The sequence below is a fragment of the Mycteria americana genome, chromosome 17 (assembly GCF_035582795.1).
Source record: "Mycteria americana isolate JAX WOST 10 ecotype Jacksonville Zoo and Gardens chromosome 17, USCA_MyAme_1.0, whole genome shotgun sequence".
NCBI classification, from domain to species: domain Eukaryota; kingdom Metazoa; phylum Chordata; class Aves; order Ciconiiformes; family Ciconiidae; genus Mycteria; species Mycteria americana.
The window spans coordinates 9,060,033-9,081,265 of NC_134381.1; the positions used below are offsets into that span (position 1 = coordinate 9,060,033).

The window sequence follows — 21,233 nt, forward strand, 5'->3', positions numbered from 1 at the left end:
GGAGCAGAAGGTGTCTGCATTCAGTTGCTTGTGCAAGTGTGGGAAAGAGACTGCCTGAGACATACACATACAGGCTGGAACGATGTGCTCTGCTTACATTGCTGCTTCTCCTAAATCTTGTCTTCCCCCCAGTTTCACTTCCAGATTCTCTGGAATCAGAGGCATTGCTCAACCCTCATTCAAAGGAACAAAGTGCGTGGAGGCTTACACACTTTTTTTCCCACCCATGTTAGTGACCATGCTTCCAAAACTAAAGAGCTAAAACTAAAGCTGTGTAAAGACACAGCTCACTCCTCTCATAGTGACTCAAGCTCAGAGGGTAACAACAGGATCCCAAGGAACTTCCTATAAAGCCAACTCTCCTGCAGCTTCCTTCCCTCTGGTCACACCATCGCTCTTTCCCACAAGATCTTACATCATTCCAGCTTCTTGCTATGTTGCTTGGGTCAAAGCTCAGGGACACGCTTCCTGATGGACACACTCACCCTTCAATTCATTTATAGCTTCAAAAGCCACCTCTGACACCAAATACATGGTTTGATTTCCTTCCCCATTCCAAGCACTCACCTCCCCTCTCATTTGAAGTGTAAAGCCAAAGCCCGGCCCATTAGGGATCCCATAGCATTTTTTTTAAATACAGGAGACTCAGTCAGCTGTCCTAGCCAGGCTTCACACTGGGCATTTATTTTCATTCTGTCGACTCACATTCCTCCTGTAGATTCAACCAGATGATTTATTCTCTAGTCCTGCTTGCAAGACACTGCTGGGTACTGTTACGGCCCAGATACTGGAAACGCTTATGAACCTGCTTCATTTTAAAGCGAACAGTCCTACTCAGAGGTGCATTTACAGGAGACTAGAAATTCTTCCTCCTCTTTAACACTGTCTTGTGGGGCACATGCACACCAGGTGACACAGTACAGGAACAGCTGTGCAGCTCCAGGCCATTAATATTACAGCTGCATCCAAACTGGGTCCCATTTCCAAGGGAATTACTCAGATGATAAAAGCTGAAGTTCAAGGGCCCAAATTTTCAGCAATGGGCAAAGGTCATCTCTAGAAAAGAGATTATTTTCCTTTTTATACCAGAATAAATCATAAATACTGCATGGAAGCCAAGGAGTTCATGTGGGGTTACATCAGTCTAAGGAAGAGAGAAATCTTGGGGGTCCAACAGTTCTCAGACTCCTGAATCTCAGATGGCCAGAAAGATGTACGTGGTTTCGGAAAGGAAGCATTGCTGATATTCTTCAATTTGTAAAGTATAGAAAGAAATTATAACAACAAGGATATCCCCTTTCCCTTCACACAAAGATCTCTACACCTGGTTAGGAGGAATGGATGAATCTTTTCATACTGTGTAACAGGATACCGTGATCCTCGCCTGTTCCCCAGTCCTTCCTGGTTAAAGCGACAAATACCTTTACTTCTGCTATCTACCTTTTCAACCTCAGCCAGCTCACCACCACAACACAAGGAAGGGAAAAGAGATGGTCCAAAGAAATAGCCATCTAGCCTGGAAGGTACAGGCCAGTGTGGCTGTAAGATATCCTATATGGGAGATGAGCCCCATCGTTGTGCAGCTGGGACTCCTGATGTAGCAGATTCCTCCGCAGAGGATGCAGAGAGAGAAAGGCGGGGGAGCGATGGGGGAGAAAGAGAAATGGAGCATAAAAAGACAACTGAGGGTTTCTCTGTTTGTTTTTGAAAAGTATAACAGTAAATTAAAACATAAATGGCAACCACTTAAGCAAGAGAAAAGTATACCTCCCCATCCCCCCCAAAGGTTGCTTTGACACCGCTATGAATGAAAACGTCAAACCTTTGACATTGATTTGTCTGAGATGTCACCCCCTCTCCGATCCTCCTCTCGCCTGGCGCGCTGCCAGCTCGCAGCCTAACAGATATGTGAACTTGGTTCACAGCGGGGAGCATCATGTGAGGGGAGCAGGGGAGGGGGGCAAGCACAACCGTAGAGAAGGGAGAGAAATGACTCGTGCCTTCACGGTGATGCGTTTTCCTTTATAAATTAGTTAGGCCGCCGTTAGGAGATAAAGAAATTATCTGATAGCTGTCAAGGCAGGCGCTGCTAGATTGCAGTTGAAGGAACTAAAAGAGACACAAGGAAAAAAAAGAAAAGTGAACCTCACTGACTTTCTTCTGCTTCTTGCCTCCTCCCTTTGAAGGAAAATCTGTTAGTTACGCTTAAAGCCAAGACAGAACATTTTGGAGTCTAACCTTTTTTTTTTTTTTTTTTTTAAAAAAAGAAAAAGAAAAAGGAAAGAGGAACTGTACAGAAAACATGAGTGTGCATGTGCACGCACACACACATTTACAGTTAGGTAGAGGAACCACAACTTCAAGCCACACAAAGACCGAACAGAAAGTTGCAGAGAGAGGCATGCAGCTTCCTTGAGCCCCAACGGGAATTACTGATCTCAGCAGAGGCAAAGTGAGATCGTTTTGGCAAAGGCTAATGCTGCCTTTCCACAGTGCAAGCCAAGGAGAGGCTTCAGGTACCGGTGAAAATTAATTGCAAGCGATTTCCAATTTCAAAGGCAGTCATCCCTAATTCTGAAGTGAATTTTCATCCAGGAACAAAGCCACGTCTGCTCTCATTACTTCCGACTCTCAACATTTCTGGACCTACTCCCATGCATGCTGGGGTGGGTGGAGGGGCTTAAGAAAAACTCTGGGTCAGATCCTCATCCAATGTAAATCAGCACAGCACTGCTCATTTACACCAACTGAAGGCTGCGGGGACCCGTCTCATGCTTTGTCTTCTTAGAAATACATATTTTATGAAGTATTTACATTTCAATAAACCCAGTGGGAATTTCATTTAAAAAAGAAAAAACAAATTAAAAAAAATTCACAACACACACTCATCCCTAACAAAAACCAAGAGATTTAAAAATTAAGCAAAGAATAAAAAAAATGCAAACTCCAGTAACTTGTGCAGTCTAAGTCAAAAGCTACAAAGACTTAGGATAAAGAAACAAAAATTATCAGTGCTTAAGAGGATCGGTGACAGTCCAACACATGCTGTCTTTCGCCCTCGCACTGAATTAAATTGTCAGGATTATCACCATAATGCTCTGTTTATGAAGGGTAACGGCAATTTGTGCTGATGGCACTTGCTGCCTTTAGCTTCAAGCTGCCTTCCTGCATCTTCTCTGTAATTCATCAGCTCTCTTTTCTATCCTGTTGCCCCTTCTCACGCCATGTGCTACTATGTAGAAGAGCAGAGGACGCATGACTGTGAGCAGGCCGAATCGCCCACCCATGCCAATTAGACACTCACTTTCTTTCATCTGAAGACGGGGGTCAAGGAAGGCAAATTACATTCCTTTTTTGGCAAGTGCCTTATCTGCAGGGCAGCATGTTTTATGAAGAACATAAAACAAACAAACAAACAAACAAGACAATCCCCAGAGTTGTTCGGCTCTACTGATTTGAGAAGTGGAGGAAAAAAAAATTTCACATAAACCTCCCTCCGCTCATTCAGCACAGTCTTCTACAGATTCCTGAAGAACAGCGGCTAGCTCAACAACAGGTCTCCTTAGCAGATATAATTACCAGCGTGAGTGACACTGCTCCTTAAACTTGTTAAAAAACAACAAAATCAGATAAAAGCATTAACATTTAAAATAAAAAAAAGGGGGGAAATTTCCCTCTCCTTCCTCCAGCACTTCCAAAATATTATAAAATAGAAAAATAGAACTTTCCACTTGGAGTTAAAAATTCACAATTATGTGGGATTTCACCTTTAAATGTCAGTGCTGTTTGTTACATGAAAAAAAACCCTGTCAGCTTAGCCCTCCATGTCTTGCTGGTGTCTGCGTAATAGATAGTTACCTGGGATGATGGATGGCTCTTTGTTAGACCACTAAATGGCTCACAGCCTAGAATAAGCCTGTATTTACTGCCAACATTTGTTTGTTTCAAGGATGCAAAACCACATTCGACTCCAAGTAGCTCCACCCGACATAAACACAAGAAATAAAAGAGAACTAATTTGTGCATGAGTTTACAGGGCTCCATCAGCACTAGTACAACACTAAAGGGACTCTACTCAGCTGATGTTCTGAAACGCCGAGAGACAGCAGTGCAGGGAGCAAGGGGAGTCACATATATCCAGCTGACTGCTGAGGAGGCTTGAGACCTAATAGTACTCCTGACTAGCAATGCTGAGCAGGGAGCTGTGGTTTTTCTCCACAAAAGGACCACTGCGCAAGCAGAGCTGGACTAAAATCTCATCATGTGTCGGCCATCAGGTAGCTGACTGCACATTGGGCTGGTCCTTACCCGGCCTGGCTTGCTCTCCCTTACCATCTACTCCCAAGCTAGAACCAGTGTAGGAGAAGCTTGCTCAGCTAGCTTGGAAGCACACCCCATTTTTGGTCTGCGAGTCCACCTCCCTTATTGCCTTCCAGGACCATACTGGGCACTCACCACTTGCAAAAGCCTCTACTATTCCTGTCACAAGCCACTTACACAACACATCTTGGCCAATTACCTGCCAGATATGACCCACAGCTCCCTAGCTATTTCTCCGCCGGATCTCTCCTGAAGAGAAAGCACAATCTCTGACAATATGGTGCTATGCAGGCAGATGGCCAGTTAGCATTTGACAGGCTCATTTGACTTGTGATCTCTGCATTGCCACAATTTGAACCCAGGGCCAGAGAGATAACAACAGAGTGCAAAGGATCTCTGACTATCATCTCCTCTCTGCCCCTCACCACACACACTCACTCACGCACAATCTGTCAGGCTGATGATTTTCACACACTTTCCTTCTCTCCTTTTGGTAGTCTGGGGCCGGTCCTGGATCACAAGAATTAATAAATTCTTATTAAAACCTGCACGAGACACAGTCCCGCTGAAAGTGCCATGGAAGGTTAATTAGCAAGGATGAGCTGAAACTTTTGTTCGCGTTTCTGACTCACTTAATCTTGTGAGAAGCCAGCAAGCTGACATATTCTGCCTCCGAAGGCGCCAGGACAAGCAGGCTGTTCCCGTGACAGCCAATGCGAGCCGTCCTCCCGATCCGGTGGATATATTCCGCAGGTGAAGCTGGAGCGTTATACTTCAAAAAGGGAACATGAGAAGGGAAAGGAGGAATTAACAGAACACAGCGTGTTAATTATAAACGAGACTCTCAGCCTGCTCATCTGAAACAAAAGGGATCTTAGCAAAACCCACATGCTGTACCTCCCTCGGAATTGGCCTGTTTATGAAGAGCCCACCGGGCTCATCCCTGTAACCATCACTCAGCCCCCTCAGCCACAGCAGTTTTTTGACATATGAATGTGACACATTGGCCAACTTTCAGATAATAGGACAGTTTCCCTATCTCAGTGTCTCTCTTTGCCTTTTACATTTTATTTCTCTACAGGCACGTCAGGAACCTGTTTGCTTCCCTTAAAAAAAAAAAATATCTCACAAAGACCTTAAACCAAACAACCCCCAGGACTGCCCATACAGAGCGGGAAGCTGCCTGCTCTGCATTTGGGAGAAAAGCCATAAAAGAAAAGACAATGGATTCAAATTTGGAGTTGGACTAAATTGCTTTGTTTTGATTAAAGCAAGTCATAGCTGGTTACTGGATAGAAGAAATCTAAGAGAGATGGGGGAGTAAGTGCTTTTGGCAGCATATAATCCGGGTAGCAGTTGTCTTCCCATGTACAACTATCAGGCGCTACGAAAATGTTGCTTAAAGCCCCCCCTAATATAGTAGTGCCTCTCATTTACTCCACTGGGAATCAAAACTGCCCAGCCATTTGCAAGATCTGATAAAGGGTGACATATTTCCCTCCCTTTAACCTCCCCCTATTCTTCCCCCCCTCCTCTCTTTCCTGGAAAAATGAACATGCACAGAGATACTGCTCAGAAATGAGCCCTCAGCAGTTTAACTGGAAAAAACCCAACAACCAAAGCCCACTCTAGTGTTTATACCTGTGCCCTCTGGCAAAGTTTCTACTGGCTAGAGGTGTGAGTAAGATGCTGTGAGCAATCTAATTGCTCCCTGCAGGTCCTTGCTCTTGGACACAGCTCTCAGGACAGCTGAGATTTCGCCTTCTGGACACACAGAAGTCTCCCAGGGCTTTAGGTAATTTGCACTGCGTTCTAACACTGGCAACTATATCTTTGGTTAAATTATATTAATATACAGATCTGGGAATTAAAGACTTCACTTCCCCAGACTTCTCCAACTAGCTAGCTGCTACAAAATCTTTCTTTTTTAAAAACACAAAGTTAAAATCAAATTTGTTACTTGAAGGGATGAGGTAGAAATTAAAAAGCTTTGTTGAGGCTCTGTGCCCTGTTCTTTTTACCCAGGTGTCACTCGATACACGAGAATCTCTGGATCAGTTTTTCCTCAATTCAACTAACCTTTTTTTAATTATAAATCTTTTATAAAAATGAAATCTGCTTCATGCTCTCAGCTTCCTTTCTGAAATGATAGGCTGCTATTTTTAAGGTTCAATCCATCTCCCTTAGTTTCTATTTTTTTTTCAAAGACAATATTTCTGTCAACAGCAATGCAGCAGTATTGGGGCTTTGTTTTTGTGGTTTTTGGGGGTTTTTTTTTGGTTTTTGGTTTTGTTTGGTTTTTTTCTCCCCCCCTCTCAGGGAAAATCTGAACTATGCAGTTGTACTGAAAGCAGAATGCTTACAGCTACCCAGCCCCAGCCCACCAAAGCCTCACTTAAAACATTCAGGTCACTGCACAGACACTATTGGGCTACTCAATGTTTAACATTAGGATCGTACTTAAACTCCTCACAGAACTGCCTCCCCAGCAAGCTCAGAAAAATAGAAATGCAGAACTGAAGAGAGGTGGCCAGTACTTCACAAGCTTTGGCTTCCTGTGGGGGGAAACAGAGGGTATTTCCTCCCAGCCAGTGGAGTATTATTACACAGCTGATAACACTGGAGGCATTGAAGAGGAAAACAGACTGTCAAAACCAAAGATATGATAGCAATGCTGTATCCTAGCAAAACCTTGAGTCCCAGTCCTGCAGTCAGGAACACATGGGTCTCCCACACCTGTAGGCATCAGCACAAAGACCAGCAAACTGCAGAAAGAGGGTCTGGACTGGAAAGGGATTTCAGCTGAGCAAGACTGCACTTAATACATACATACACACATACATAGACAGCAAACCTACCTGTACGATCCATGTAACTTGAGGCAGGTCTAGTCCACGTGCTGCAACATCCTTTAAAATTAATAAGGAAATTACTTTAGTAAAAATGCTCTGAAGATATCAGCAAAGTAAGAACTCTTCCGGGGTGGCAATTATGCCAGGAAACGACTGGCTATGCAAGTAGGAATTTTGTGCCTAGTTTGGGGAGAGATGGAACGAAGGAGTGAAGGTCAGAAATAATGTTGAGGGTTTAAAACGCAAGGAATATTGTTAACAGACTAATACAATAAAAAGTGATCCACTACTAAGGCCCAAAGCCTGGAGGATATAAATCCACCTATTTCAGGAGAGTGGTGTTGCATTACAGCAGTCTGCTACAGTCCCTTTACATTATAACTGAGAGAATCAACTGTCTTAATGGTAGTGATACCTTTGGTTCTTCAGTTTGTTTCCTTGATGAAAACAGATCTGCTCGTAGGCACCTACTACCCAAACAGTGAGAGAGGCAGAATTAAATCTCTGGAAGGCAACGCTATTTCTGAGCACAGCTTTCTCCACAGCAAGCCTAAGAACTAAAACCAGGCTGCTTATGATGAAAAGGAAAATGGCCACAAAGCAGACGGTCAAGGATCCTAGGCCTTGAGTGGAATGTCCAAAGATGCACTGATCTCTACCTACAAATAATTAGTTGTTTCCTAGGTGACAGCCTGAAGGTGAGGAGCAGATGACTTGCAGGTCACCTGGCCCTACGATAAAAGGCCAACAAACAATTTAGCAGAATCTGCAGGAAGCTGGAGTATAGCTCGAGGAGAGGGGACTTCAGCTATCCCTTAGATTTTCACCAGTCTGGCTTTGATTTGGAGAAACAAAACACAGCCCCAAAGAAAAGAGTCTGAAGCTGCTGTCATGAGTGTTATTTGATGTGCCAGCTGGTGAGAAAACCCATCAACTTGGAGAAGGATTGAATGAGACCCTTTAGTTATCCACAGCCAGTATAGCTCAAAAAACATACCCTTTCAAAGAGAAAAGAGAGTTTAAATACTGTTCAAAACACAGAGAGAGCACAAACACGTTTCAATCTCCCTTCTTGATTTTCTGTTCATTAGTAATGTCCTCACATACTCCTTGGATTTTACATTCACCACGCGCAATAGCAGAGCAGGTGTGCAGATTTAACTCTGTTAGGAAATGTTTTGGAACACATGTATCTTTTAGCTAGTTGCAAAATAGAATATATTAAGAACGTAAGCAGGAGCTTAATGTACTCAAAATGTGTCAGCCACCCACTGAAGTGTTTTCATGCAACTCCCACACACGTTAAAAGACTAGGAAGCTGATGTTTTGGCAGCAAAGGCCTTCCCATAAGCACTAGCCAGGTTGCTTTGTGGCTCCAACTGCAGTAAAAGAGGAGACACTTTCCACAGCGCCCACTCTGAAATAATATACACTTTCGCTCCAACACGCTCATTAAGAAACGACTTGTTCCCAGAGTCAGAATGAACAGATGTACAAAAAGCCATTTAAAGGAGGTTGGAGAAAATAAATCAAGAGAAGTCGGGGAATGTGTACAGCAGTTACCAGGATAACAAGATTATAAACTCTACAGCACAATCAGACAGGAGTGCTGACGTCTGATTCTGATCTGGCTGGCTCTGTTACATACTTCCACGCTGACAAGTCTTTGGTCTTTTCCTATACTGTGCTCTCTCTCACACCCAGTAGTCTAGGAAAGGCTGTGTTTGATGAGAGGGCTCTGACCTTGGGACAGGGTCAGTTTACCCAAAATAAACAGATAGCCAAGCCATCCCTGTGGTCAAGGAGCAGGCACCTCCAACACGGGAAGGAGAAGTAGATGACAGGGGCAGGAGCCATCCCTCTCATCCATCAGGATTCTTTCCCTCCTCTTCTAAGATACATTTTATCAGTACCTCTTGCTGGGGAACTACTGCCGCAGACAGTATTGTTCTCATGTGCATTTGCCAAAGCAAGCAGAAAAGTTGAAGAGGTTAACCGAAAGCCTAATAAATAGCCAGGGACAACATTTTAGGAGGAGGCGCTCTCCCATCATCAGCCTTGTATTCACTATTGCTTTCACAATGCCACCAACTCCACTCAGCTGTTACTGACACATATCAGCAGCTATTCTCCTGGGGTTTAACTTGGCTTTCTTTCAGAAGTGTCCTGGGATTTACTGGTAATTGGAGTGTTTTGCAAACTCTCAAAGATTCCTCAGTATCAGTCCACCTGCGTCTCCTGTAGCTCCTTTTCCTCAAAGACCCTAGTAGACAGCAGCAAGGTAGAATTAGGATAAAAAGTTTTAGTTGATTTGCTTTCCTCTGCTGGCAGAGCCCATGAGCTTCTTCCTTCTCAGATCTTTAGAAAAATACTTGTGGGTCACCTTACCAGGAAAGAGAATACAGCTCAAGCAACAATTATCCAGTTTTACTAGCACTATATTTATTCCACGCACAGAAGCACTAACCTGCTGCCAGTGCTCTTTCAAGAAGCCCAATAGATTTCCAGTGTACTACTCTCCTTTCTTTTCCACTGCCCCAGACAGCATTCCCCTTTCCATGCATGACCTCACTCCGCCATTCCTTAATAACAGCAAAATCAAGACAAGACCTCAGCGGGTCACCACTGATTCCTTTCAATGGGCAATGGAAGGGAGAATTATGTGACCATCTCACAGGACCAAGGAGAAATAATCTACACCAGTGCAATTTTAAAGAAAACCCACATGCCAAGCAAACACAATAATCTGAAGCCTTAACCGTGCTCCTGCCCTGATCCCAACTGCAAGCCACAGAATGGCACAGTATCAAGGTACAATCCACCTGAGGACACCCAGAAACACTGAAATTTCTGCTTCTAACAGTTCATGTTGCCAGCCTGTGCTCGTGGTGGTGGGGTACAGAGGGGTGGGTGCAAGGGAATGGAGGGCAAAAAGGCCACACTGAAAGCGAGGTGTATCGCTGCAGAAGATCAGAACCAACACAGCCACAAAAGTTTTGCAAGGGCCTTGGTTTGCTCAGTCCCTCTCACACAATCTAATTAGGGCAAAGGAAATTGCTAAAGTTGCTTTTGAAAGACACTCAATGGTGAGGTCTTGAAGGCCCTGAGCTTGACAATTGGCTGCCTACATGAGGCCTAGAAGTACAGATGGAAGGCAGCTTGCTCAGGTGCCAGGCTGTCAGTTGGATTAAAATGACTCATTTATTTACCAAAGAACCTCACAAAGTGCTTTAGCTAACAGGCAGAGAGGGCCTAACGGCTCTCCAAGCTGGGGAAGAAGCTCTCGCGCCTTCCCGGCCTGCCAAAAGTCATTACTGCCGAGTGTGGAAAGCCATCAGCAGGGTAGAGACCCCCGTCGGCAGGGTGACAGATTGGGCTGCGTAATCAGAGGAGGAAGGAGAGAGCACAGAAGCTGTCAGAGGCGAAAGCTCTTGGCTGGGGCCGCCAGAAAACTGGCAAGATGAGTTAGCGTGACTGAGTAAACAGCAAACAATCTCCAAATGATCTTTCCTCTCTCCCTGGAAGAGATGAACTTGTTTAAAGGCACATCCCAAAGGAAGCCGCAAAGAACTTCAGTGAAGGAGAGAGAAATAAATCTGGATGAGACCCTCTGAGATACAGAGCCCTTCTTTATTTTCTTGTCTGTCAGCTTATATTGTCTGGCAAAAATATTTTATGGAATATATTAATATACATATGACATAGAGCAAATTAATAAAAGGAACAGCAGGTCCCATTGCTTACTAGAGCGGAAAGATGGGTGGAGAACATGGCATAAGGGACAAGGGAAGGACGGCAACATTATTTGTGTTGCTCTTTTGTGAGCCAGGTTTCAAAATTTTGTGGGCGCAAAACATGATTTTGCAGTGAAAAGAACAGAACCATCTTTCTGCAAAACATTTTTGCCGATATGAAGAAAAGTGTCAGAAAAAGCAATGCCCTCAGAGGCAGGAGGTGGTCACAGTGCCTGGCTGCCCTTTGGACATCTGCGTTGGGGAGGCACCTGTAATGTGGGACTAGTGCAAAGTGTATCTCTATATTAAGGTGTCCATATGGTCCCCATTACTGTGGTAACAGGCCACCTCCTGGTTTCAATGCATTTGTCCTCCCAACATCTCTGTAAGATGGAACAGTGCTACTATCCCCATTTTACAGATGGGGAGCTGAAGCACAGAGAGATTTTGGACTCAGACACACAACTTACTGTGCTTAACGTGCTAACCGTGTGCCAGCTGAGCCACAGTAACTGTAACTGTCAGGATTTGCATCCCTGCCTTGCAGTAAATGCAAAGTAGCTTAGATTGAAACGAAGGAGGGTTACGATAAATGCATTACCTTACACTACCCTCTTCATGGCACTCTAGGTTAATTCACGTTACCTCCCATTTATGACAGGTCAGGAGCAAACACACAACTATCACTGCTCAGCTGACATGTGGCTACTTGCCTTGTCATCACAATTCCACATCCACTTGTACAGAGTCTGTGGCATGCAGGAAATCTAACCACATCTCCAGTGTCTCAAGAGGGGGATCCTATCCACTTGGATTTCTTTATCCAACTTATTCTTCTTCCTAACCTGTCAACAGCTGTATGTTTCCTGGCAGATTTTTCCTGCCACAGGCTGCATTTCCCCTTCGAACGGTCTCACCCAGGAACTGATATCCCAGTGATTGCAATGATTCCGTCTTCTCTTTGTCTAAGATTGAGCATTCACTGCCTTTCCAAACTCACTAAACTGAAATTTCAGTAACAAGACACATCCCTGAAATTTCTCAGTTATAGACAGCATGTGCACGAAGGAGAACAAAGTTTAGCTATTTATTATTTAGAATTTACCAAACACTTTTCAAAACACTCAAACTACACCACTGAATGATTTAAGCTTTGCTATCCTCCTCAGTTGAGACACTTAAGTATCACCTCTGTATACGGGGAAACCAAGTTATAGTTACACTTATGCATTGCAAAGATGCATTTTGACCTTGATCAAATCATTGAAAGGTTGTACACACAAGCAGGACCAAGACTAGCTTGTAACAAGTACAATTTTACAGGTGATACAATACATAATTTGGCAATGCTAAATCAAACACTCCTATATATATGGCAGTCCTAGTTTGAACTGGAGGCATAAAAATAAGATAAAATTCAGCCCCCACCCTCTGAAAAAAATTGCAACTAGTTTCCTTTAAGAATAATGTGCTGCAAGAACAGGAGTCGTTTCAGAGCTGGAGAGGGTTTCTCAGCTCTAATTACTCCCGATCGCTGTAATTTACAAGTTTGCGGTGGGTAGAAATCGCCAAGATTCACACATTTTCAGATCAACAGCTGCCACTATTAGAGAGCAAATCGTGCAGCCTTCTGCACCACTGCAGCAGGCTAGCTGTGGCACCGACAGGTCACAAACGAGAAGTGGAAGGTGCCACCACAACACAAGGGTGCCAGCAAACTTCAGTAGAGGACAAGAATTTCTCCCTCAGCACCCTTGAAGGAAGCTTGAAGGGCAAAGCATGGAGAGCAGCAGAACATGTGCATTTCTAATGACACCACTCTCTGGTTGGGCTTCCCTTCCATCCCTGCAGGTTTTTGTTTTTAACCTTGGGATAGTCATTAAGATAGGAAATATCACATTACATCCAATTTACCTGGCAGTTATGGGTCATACTACAAATTAGGATTGCGTTCTACTGACTGCATGTAGAGGGCAAGGTTCCAGCTTCAAATGAACAGATTTTTCCAGACATAAGACCATGCAAAATACTTAGAGGCCTCTTGTATAAGACATACACTTTTTCTGTACGTGGCACCTCGCAGCAAAAGATCGTACAAGAGTTTGCAAAGAGGGCGCCTGTCCTTATTTAACATGTGAGATGCAGAAAAAGGAGATGACTTTCCTCAAGGTCAGACAGCGAGCTGGAATTAGAGCTCAGTGCCAAATCCTCTGTTCTACCATTAGATATCAGACAGGCCCATTAGCATGGAGCTGCAAAGGGACTCTAAGTTACTTACAGTGCAAAGCAAGATGCCGGTCTTGGATTTTAGGAACTCCTGGAAGACCTCTGTTCTTTCCTAGAGGATTGAAACAGAAAAATGAGAAGAGTGCTTATGCACATCACAATCAAACATAAAGCAAATTAACTAATGTAACAATTTAACAACTATGCCTCATTCACTATATCATGTACAGCTTCAAAAGCAAAGGAATTGACTTCACGAGTTCCAGTCAGACTCTTCCTGCAAAGGGGGAAAAAAAAAAAAAAAAAAAATCTATGGCATACAGGTGTGATCCCAGGTAGGAAGGCACAGCATCTGGGGCAAGCCTGAATGCATTTGGTCAAAACAAAGCAGCCAACACCTCCACGGTTTGCACAGAAGCATGGCCTGTGCATGTCAAAAAGCAGTAACTGTTTTACATGGAGAGGAGATCCACAAAAGATTAGGCAGCAGCAACAGAAGCACTGGCATGCTTTATGGGCAACACAGGCTTTTGTGAACGCAAGAAAAAGCTGGACATCTTAACTGCTGTCTGTCCAGTCACACGATGGGCAGTATAAGCCCATTTTGTTGACACAGCGATATAGTCACATCACAAGAGATCAGCCTCATCATGTGCCCAATGGGGCATGCAGACAGTCACTGGACTGACTGTGTAATTAAGTATCGGGGATGCTCAGCTGCACAGTTGCTCACGTGAACTGTTGAGGGATAAGTCTTCAAAGTAACAGGGCAGGAGAGATAAGACCCTGGCCAGAAACCCCTGCCCAAGGGGGCAAGGAGGCAGGACTCCTGGGGCCTGCAGGCAGCTGCCACAGAGCTCCCAGGGCACCCTCCCACGGCCTTCCCACAAAAAAAGCCTCGTACTGGCAAGGGTCGCCAAGGGGGCTGCTGACACTGGGATGGAGGTCGTTCCTTCCCATGAGTGTCAGAGGCAGGTTCTCCCCAGCCTTGTCCTCATTGCTGGTCTGCACCAGCAGAATTACTGCAGCCCCACTTCTAACATGAGCTCAGGTCCCAGGCAGAGCTGTCCACAGCCCCCAGATCCCAAATTACCCCACCAGCAGTCTTTGAGCTGTTGAGCCCCAGAACTGCAGGAACCCGCCAGTACGGCTCCACACTTACCTTCAAAAGCCTCCTGCTTTGTCAGTCCCAAAACCTTCCTAAGCACACTCCAGTTAGTTTAACTACTTTGGGGTATGGTTTTTTCTTGATAAAAGCAACAGAAACTGATTCTCCAACCCACATTACATCACAATGATATTTGCTATCACACAAGACAATCTCTGGGCACTAGTAACCAAAGGCCGCTGTAGCATTTGGTCTTTGCTTGCTGGTACCACCTATCCACCTACAATCCCTCTCCTTAGCTGTGGGAACTGCACACATTTACACTCCCTTGGTCCGATTCCATTTACTCTTTCCCTTTTCAGAGCTCAGGCTGTCTCTGGCCTCAGAAACACCATACCCATTTCCTTCCTGTCCCTTTTGCTTCCTCCTTCCACAATACTCTTGTTTCCATGTTTCAAGTCTTCCTCCTCAGAGTTCTAGCTAGGAGTTAAGTGAATGTCCTGTTACGTTGATAATGTAGAAGAAACCTTACATACTTGACTCCCAGCTAGAGGTACTGTTCTAGCAAAGAATGGAAACTTGGGCCTTGCCGACACACTGAACCCTCTGCTGACAAAAATTAAAGAAGAGAGCACGCTGTATCTTGTTGACAATGACAGCAGCCGTGCTCAGCAGTACCATATGGGATCCACAATTTAGCTCCATTAATGCTCTTAATTTGAAGACATCAAGCACTAATTACACACTGGGTACTAAAAAGGCAAAACCCTTCCCCTGGTGCCAGCTACTTAGCTGTGTTCTGTTGGCTTAACAGCTGGTCAGGGTAGAGTTGGGCCAGACCAGGCCTGCTCACTCGCTCAGGCAGGCAGGTTGAGGAAAGGCCAGACTGCAGGGACAGCAAAGCACATGTTTCTGGTCTCCACAGGATGGGAACGAGTGAGAAAAACAATGGCTCTTCACCTCTTGCTTCATCAGAAGAGCTCTATTCATTTCCCATCTCTGCTGTGCAGTTCACAGTAGAGCGGTAACTCTCTCATTCACAGACCAAGGGCAGGATCAGGGGCTGAACTTTCAAGGGAGGTCCCTCAGCTATCGAGAGAAGTGCTGCAGTGACAGTTCATTTGACACTCTTCTGGCCTCTCAGCCTTCTGTAGCAAGCTCCAATCTCATCACCCAGGCCTATCCGGCTAAAACCTAGACCTATTTTGGGGTAATCACTGTTATATTGCTATTATTCCATCCCAGAGAAAAAAAGCAGTCTGTCAAGATACTGTTCTTCAAAACCAAAGCCAAACTGCTCCATCCTCATCTAATGGGGGCAACTTAGTGGGTAATGTTTTGGGGTTTGGATGAGGTTTTCCTTTGGCATTAAAAGCCTGTCTTGACTGCATGAGAGAGAACCATGGATAGATAAATGGTTTAAGTGCACCCACTGGGAATACAGAACGGCTGCCTCAGCCTGCTGAAATAACACCTCTTGCCTTTTCAGCTGTGTTTTTCAGATATAGCTACCAAGGTACTTTCCAGAAGTGGGACAATATTCCTATTCTCATTAGCAGATGGAAGAGTGAGGCCCCTAGAGGTGAAATGACTCTCTGTCCTCTCTTCTGCCCTCCTCCCCAAAATAACCACACAATAAATCATAGGGAATAGGAACAAAACTGTGTATCTTGACATTTTGAGAATGCTTACTTCCTGTTCCATGTTGCCATGCAGTCGTAGAAACTGTAAGTGCGCAGAGGAGACAGATGAACGTTGAGGTTGTTCCGACTCTAGCCCTCCTGAAAGGACCTTTAGAAGGAGCTCATAGTGGAATTCCACTTGTTCACAGCTGGAGAAAAAGATTATCATCTTGTGGTGTTTTTCAAACTGCAAGAAAAACAAGAAAATGGCACATGACCATTTCCACAGGCCTCTCCCAATTCCCTGATCATTATAAGATCTATGTGGCTTCCACTTCCGGAGAATGATTATACAGGAAAAGATTACAGAGTTTGACACCAAATACTGAGCCCACAAAAGAAGTACGAGTACATGCTGCACAGGTATCTCACTGCCAGCATGAAAGACACAACAGCACCTCAGCTTTCTTGCGGCTCCCTGTACACTGGATGCACTTCAAAGCTCTAGATCTAATCCATGCTATCCTTGACAGAGTAACAGATAAAGGAGCTGGAAAGGGCAAAGGGCTACTTAGTAATATAAATGCAAACAGAGTCTCACCTTGCATTTCTCAAGCATAAAAGCTGCTAATGTGACAAGCCTCAGTTTGCTGGGGACCATCATGACATACTGCTTGAGCTTCTCTGGAACAGCAAAGTTTTCCTGCTCCATGCAGTTTGATGGACTACTGGCTTGTCTACCCGTTTGTGATGCTGGTTTGAGCGCCTTCTGGATTCCATCTGCTATGGAAATGCTGATGGGATCATTCAAACTGATATCGGCCAGCCGCGTTACTCCTAAATCACAGAAAATGAAAAATACATGAAGTCCAGTCTGGGGTGCTGCTGGGGAGGGCAATGATATAGTCACATAAAAAACCCCAACTAATGCAATTCCAGTGAAAAGCAGTGAAGGGCAAGGAACTAATGAGCCATGCCTCAGACACTGACAGAACACCTTCACAAACTTCAGACTTTTCAGGGCTTAGCCAGGTTTAGTTGCTGTGGACTCCACCAAAAGCATCACAAGACACTACTTCAGCCAACTGTGCTATTTTACATTACATAAATGTCTTGACCAGATAGACAGCATTTGGCAATCCTGTTTTTTAACTGTGTGTGGGAAAAAACCCAACGGATCTTCACTCTATCAAGAGTGCAGGAGTCATGAGGCCTGGCCCAACTCCTGCCTCAGCAACTGACTTCTTGTATGATATGGAGCAAATGACACAACAGCTGTCCCGTCATTAGCTTTTTGCCTTAATTCTGTATTTGTAAAGCAAACAAACCAGTGCTTCCCAGGTTCACGATGACTTCGCTCTGGAATTTGTGAGACATATGTAAGGACCATGTAAATATGTACACTGACAGAAATTCCAGTAATGAAGGACAAGCAGCATAAGCCCAAAGAAATCAATAGGTATTATTCCATTTCTGCAAAGGGCTTCAGATTGGGCCGTAATATAATCAGACTCAACCAACTATTTTGCAGTTGCCTGTGCACTATTCAGCTAAAAGAGACATCATCTGTCTATAACCTACCTTCTGTGAGGGTGGCTGAGAGCAGGACATTCTGACGTGTCTCTCTCTCGGCATTTAAAGCATTGAGTATCACAGCTACATCCTTCTCAAAGCCCAGGTCCAGGATCCTACAAAAACAGCAGAGGTGGTGAAAGATGCTGTAGGAAGGAATGAGGAGAAAGTCTTAATGCTACATGAGCTAATTATGAATAGGGGAAGTGCTAGAGTTGATCAGACCTTTGGCCCATCTAGCTTCATGTTCCATCTTCAACTTTTGCCAGGGTCAGACATGTCAGAAGACACTGAGAGAATCTCTGCAATTAATAATTGTACAATAATCTGTCCAAAGGGGACACTTCTTCCTAATCCCAGACATCTGGTGCTTGGCTGAGGCCACTGAGCATGAATGGTTTAAGATCGCATGCACATTCTCTCTCTCTCTTTTTTTTTTTTTTTTTTAATATTTAGTGAATTATGATGCAGAGGGTATCATCATTATTTTCCATATCTAAACACTTGGAAGTTTACCTGTCTGCTTCATCAATAATCAGCCACTGAGTGCGACGGAAATGAATACATTCTGTGGACTTAATGTGATCAACCAGGCGACCAGGAGTTGAAATGAGGATATTTATCCCTTTACGTAATCTGTTTAGATTGAGAGAGAGAGAGAGAGAGAGAGAGAGAGAGACATACAGGTTAGCAGTAACTCTAGAATAGGAACCCTGAGTGAGGAACTGGAATCTACAGAGTAAAAAATCATGGCCATAGTAAAATTAGCAGGGACAGTACTTTCTCACTGATTAAAACTGAAAGTTCTTGCACAGCTAAAATTTTATGCTTGATCATCATTGATACTCAGAGTTATACTCAGTGACAAGGACAGGGTGGAAAGAAATATTAATAATATTAAAAAAAATCTAAAACACCCAAGCTACATCTTCTTTTCTAATTGAGTACTTTTTTTTACTGTCAAGAGTAAACTTCTTTTTGTGTATGCTTATATACAGAGAAATGAAAATTCCATTTTGGATTGCCAGCTTACAATTCAATTCTTGAAAAGGGAAAAGAAAGAGACTTTTAACACCAGGAAATCTCTTCTCCAGAAAGCAATTTCCCCCATAACAAATACTGTAGACAGCACTCGGTGGTAAGCAAATACAGGTGTTTGTCAGAAGAGAAAAAAAAATACTGACACAAGAGATCATCATCTCAGAAGGCTCATCAACATTTTAGAAATAGATCCAACTGGGGGAAGTGAATACTTCCTGCTGACCCAGTCACTGTGTCTGTGTAAGATCCAGGGGGATCACAGCTTGATCCAAACTCACAATCCTCTCTCCCAGTAAGAAAAGCACTCTAAAGAAGAGTAACAGATAAAAATGCTGTAGAGCAGAAGAACCTAAAATACAATTTAAGAAGTTGGCTTCCTACCTGGCTTTTTCCGATTTTCTCTTTTCTCCCCCCATTAGCACTCCAGGCACAATCCAGGCAAATGGCTACAGAAAGGAAAACCAACACACCGATATAGATTCTTCTTAATAAAGAGACAGAGTCTGATCCAAAAATTATGTTTCTTGGCAAAAAGAGAAAGGACTGGGGCTGACAGCAGTGTGCATCTGATTTGATCTAACAGATACAGTCCACATGCACTCCCTCACCCACAGCTATGTATCAATGGCACCTTTAGTTCTAGCCATGTAGCTTGGCTTCCCACATCGTCTAGGAAGATAGAAATGCAATCATTTTTGCACCACTTCCAATCACATAATAATGTTTCTTTTCCTTCTCCCCATGTAGCCTAAATGTTCAAAGACAAACTACAATGCTATTTCTTCACCTTGCCTTTAAGCAGTATCTTCGTGTGGCCAAGGAAAATTTAAGAAAAACACAGGACCTATAACATTTTTATATATGTACACAGACCTACATGCACACAGTCACCATGTCTGTGAACATTAAATGTCAGTCTCATTGCCATTTGAGAAACAAGTTTGCCACTTACTTTAATGAGTTCCAACCCTTCATTGAATCCAGTATTGCCCAGTATTTACAGGGGAGATAAAGTACAGTACTGCCATTGTCTCACTCCAGGGGAAATACAGAGAAGCAAAGCACAGCTTGTAAGGATTGCACATATGCGTGACTGGTAAATAGGCTTAAGTTTGCATGGGTCACTGCTTGCCAGAAATGCTCCAACAAAACAGTTTCTACAAAAAGATTTTCTTCTTAAGGTTTAAAATAAGGAAGATGTCTAAGCAAGATCCAGGCAATATAACCTTAGCAGTTGGCATTAGAGTAATTGCGTCAGGAGCAGCTCAACTAGCCTTTTCCTCTCTCCGTAATTACATAATCATATTACACCCTGCAGTCGTCCAGCCCGACCATGATCTAAATCTTCTGCTTTGGGTCACTATGACAGTTTACACTGGACTTGATGGTTACTACACATTATATGTAACAATGAAAAATTTAAGGAAGTCAGTCCAGACTTCATCCTTTGAAGGACATCAAAAGTCCACTCATAATAACTTCTAATCACTGTGGAAGAAAACTTAAGTACTTTAAACCTCAGCAGGACACAACAATATCTTACTTGGTAATTCCAGCACTAAAAAAAGATTTGGAAAGTGCCTTATTATTTCAAGGAAAAAAACAGAAGAGGGAGTGGGAATACAGATCAGATAAATGATTTAGATACCTTCTAGCCCCATGGTAAGATACTGTGCCTCAATTAAAAGGAAAGCACTATCATTTAATGATTTTAAAAGCCTTCTAATTTCTCCAGCCATTCAACTGGCAAAGCAGTTCACCAAGTTCTACTCCCCATCTGAAACCCATCTGTCTAGTACTAGTTTCAGTAAAACAGTACTTGTCATTGAGTTTCCATTCATAGCTCAGACTGAAACAGTAGTACATACTTCTAAAAACAAAACGTTGTGAAAATCAGCTACACTTGTTTATGAAAACATATGCAACTAAGGTGCCATAATTAATCACTTAATTGTTTATGTAATAGTTTAAAACATGCCACAGGGAAATCATGCACTTACAAACAAACATTTATCTTTAAGGACCATATATGTTGCCAGATCCTGGATTTCCTTAAACATCCAGTTGAATTCACAGGAACTGAAGTTGCTTAGCATCTTACAACAAGAGTCTCAAGGAATAAGAAGAACACAGAGCACTGAATTCTTACCTTAAGTAGTTTCTGCATTGTATCAAAACTTTGGAGTGCAAGCTATGGAAATCAACAAAAGAAAGTGAGCTCTCAAAAAGTCCCTGGACTACAAAGATGGACTACAAGCCCCTTTGGCTCAAAAATCTGTAAGCTAATCTAGTTATGTATGTCATCCGAATTCTAAATATGTCTTTCATTTGTCTTTTAGAAGATGCTTATTATTTTATTCTCTTACATAATCCTTATTTTATTATATTTGGACCTGTTCAAAAATCTCTCTATTGGTTCAGCTCCATAAGCCAGCTCTCAGGACAACAGAGACTTCTGCTGGCTTCTGTGAATGCCCCAGGGAGAAAACAAGCTGAAGCCACTGCTCCACTGGAAGAGTAAAAGGGAGAAATGGCACAATTTCTGGAGGGAAACCACTATGAAAAGGAAACGCAGCCCAGAGGTTAGTTATCTTCTGGCAGTCAGGGCAGACCACATTATTCCCTCACCTGACCCACAGAGTGATCATACCACTGGATCCTTCTACCTCTCCGTTTCCCAGTCAGCAGAACAGAGATGGTATGTAGAAAGCTTGCAAACCTAAATGTCTGGTCAGTAGGAAGCATTTAGCTGTTGGGT

General features: G+C 43.5%; 1 protein-coding gene across 3 annotated transcripts in view; it reads right to left on the reverse strand.

Annotated features, from left to right (window-relative positions):
• The window catches only part of DDX31 (DEAD-box helicase 31), a 51,059-nt gene that overhangs the window by 23,379 nt on the left and 6,447 nt on the right, over window positions 1-21,233 (reverse strand). For 2 of the 3 annotated variants that reach the window (XM_075519930.1, XM_075519929.1), the window contains exons 8-16: window positions 20,625-20,666; window positions 18,857-18,921; window positions 17,951-18,070; window positions 17,444-17,550; window positions 16,464-16,699; window positions 15,933-16,109; window positions 13,185-13,244; window positions 7,179-7,229; window positions 4,953-5,092 (exon numbers count right to left, since the gene is read on the reverse strand). In XM_075519930.1, the coding sequence (XP_075376045.1) occupies window positions 4,953-5,092; window positions 7,179-7,229; window positions 13,185-13,244; window positions 15,933-16,109; window positions 16,464-16,699; window positions 17,444-17,550; window positions 17,951-18,070; window positions 18,857-18,921; window positions 20,625-20,666 (998 nt within the window). The remainder of the gene's footprint in view (window positions 1-4,952; window positions 5,093-7,178; window positions 7,230-13,184; window positions 13,245-15,932; window positions 16,110-16,463; window positions 16,700-17,443; window positions 17,551-17,950; window positions 18,071-18,856; window positions 18,922-20,624; window positions 20,667-21,233) is intronic. The other variant, XM_075519931.1, reaches the window with a different exon arrangement.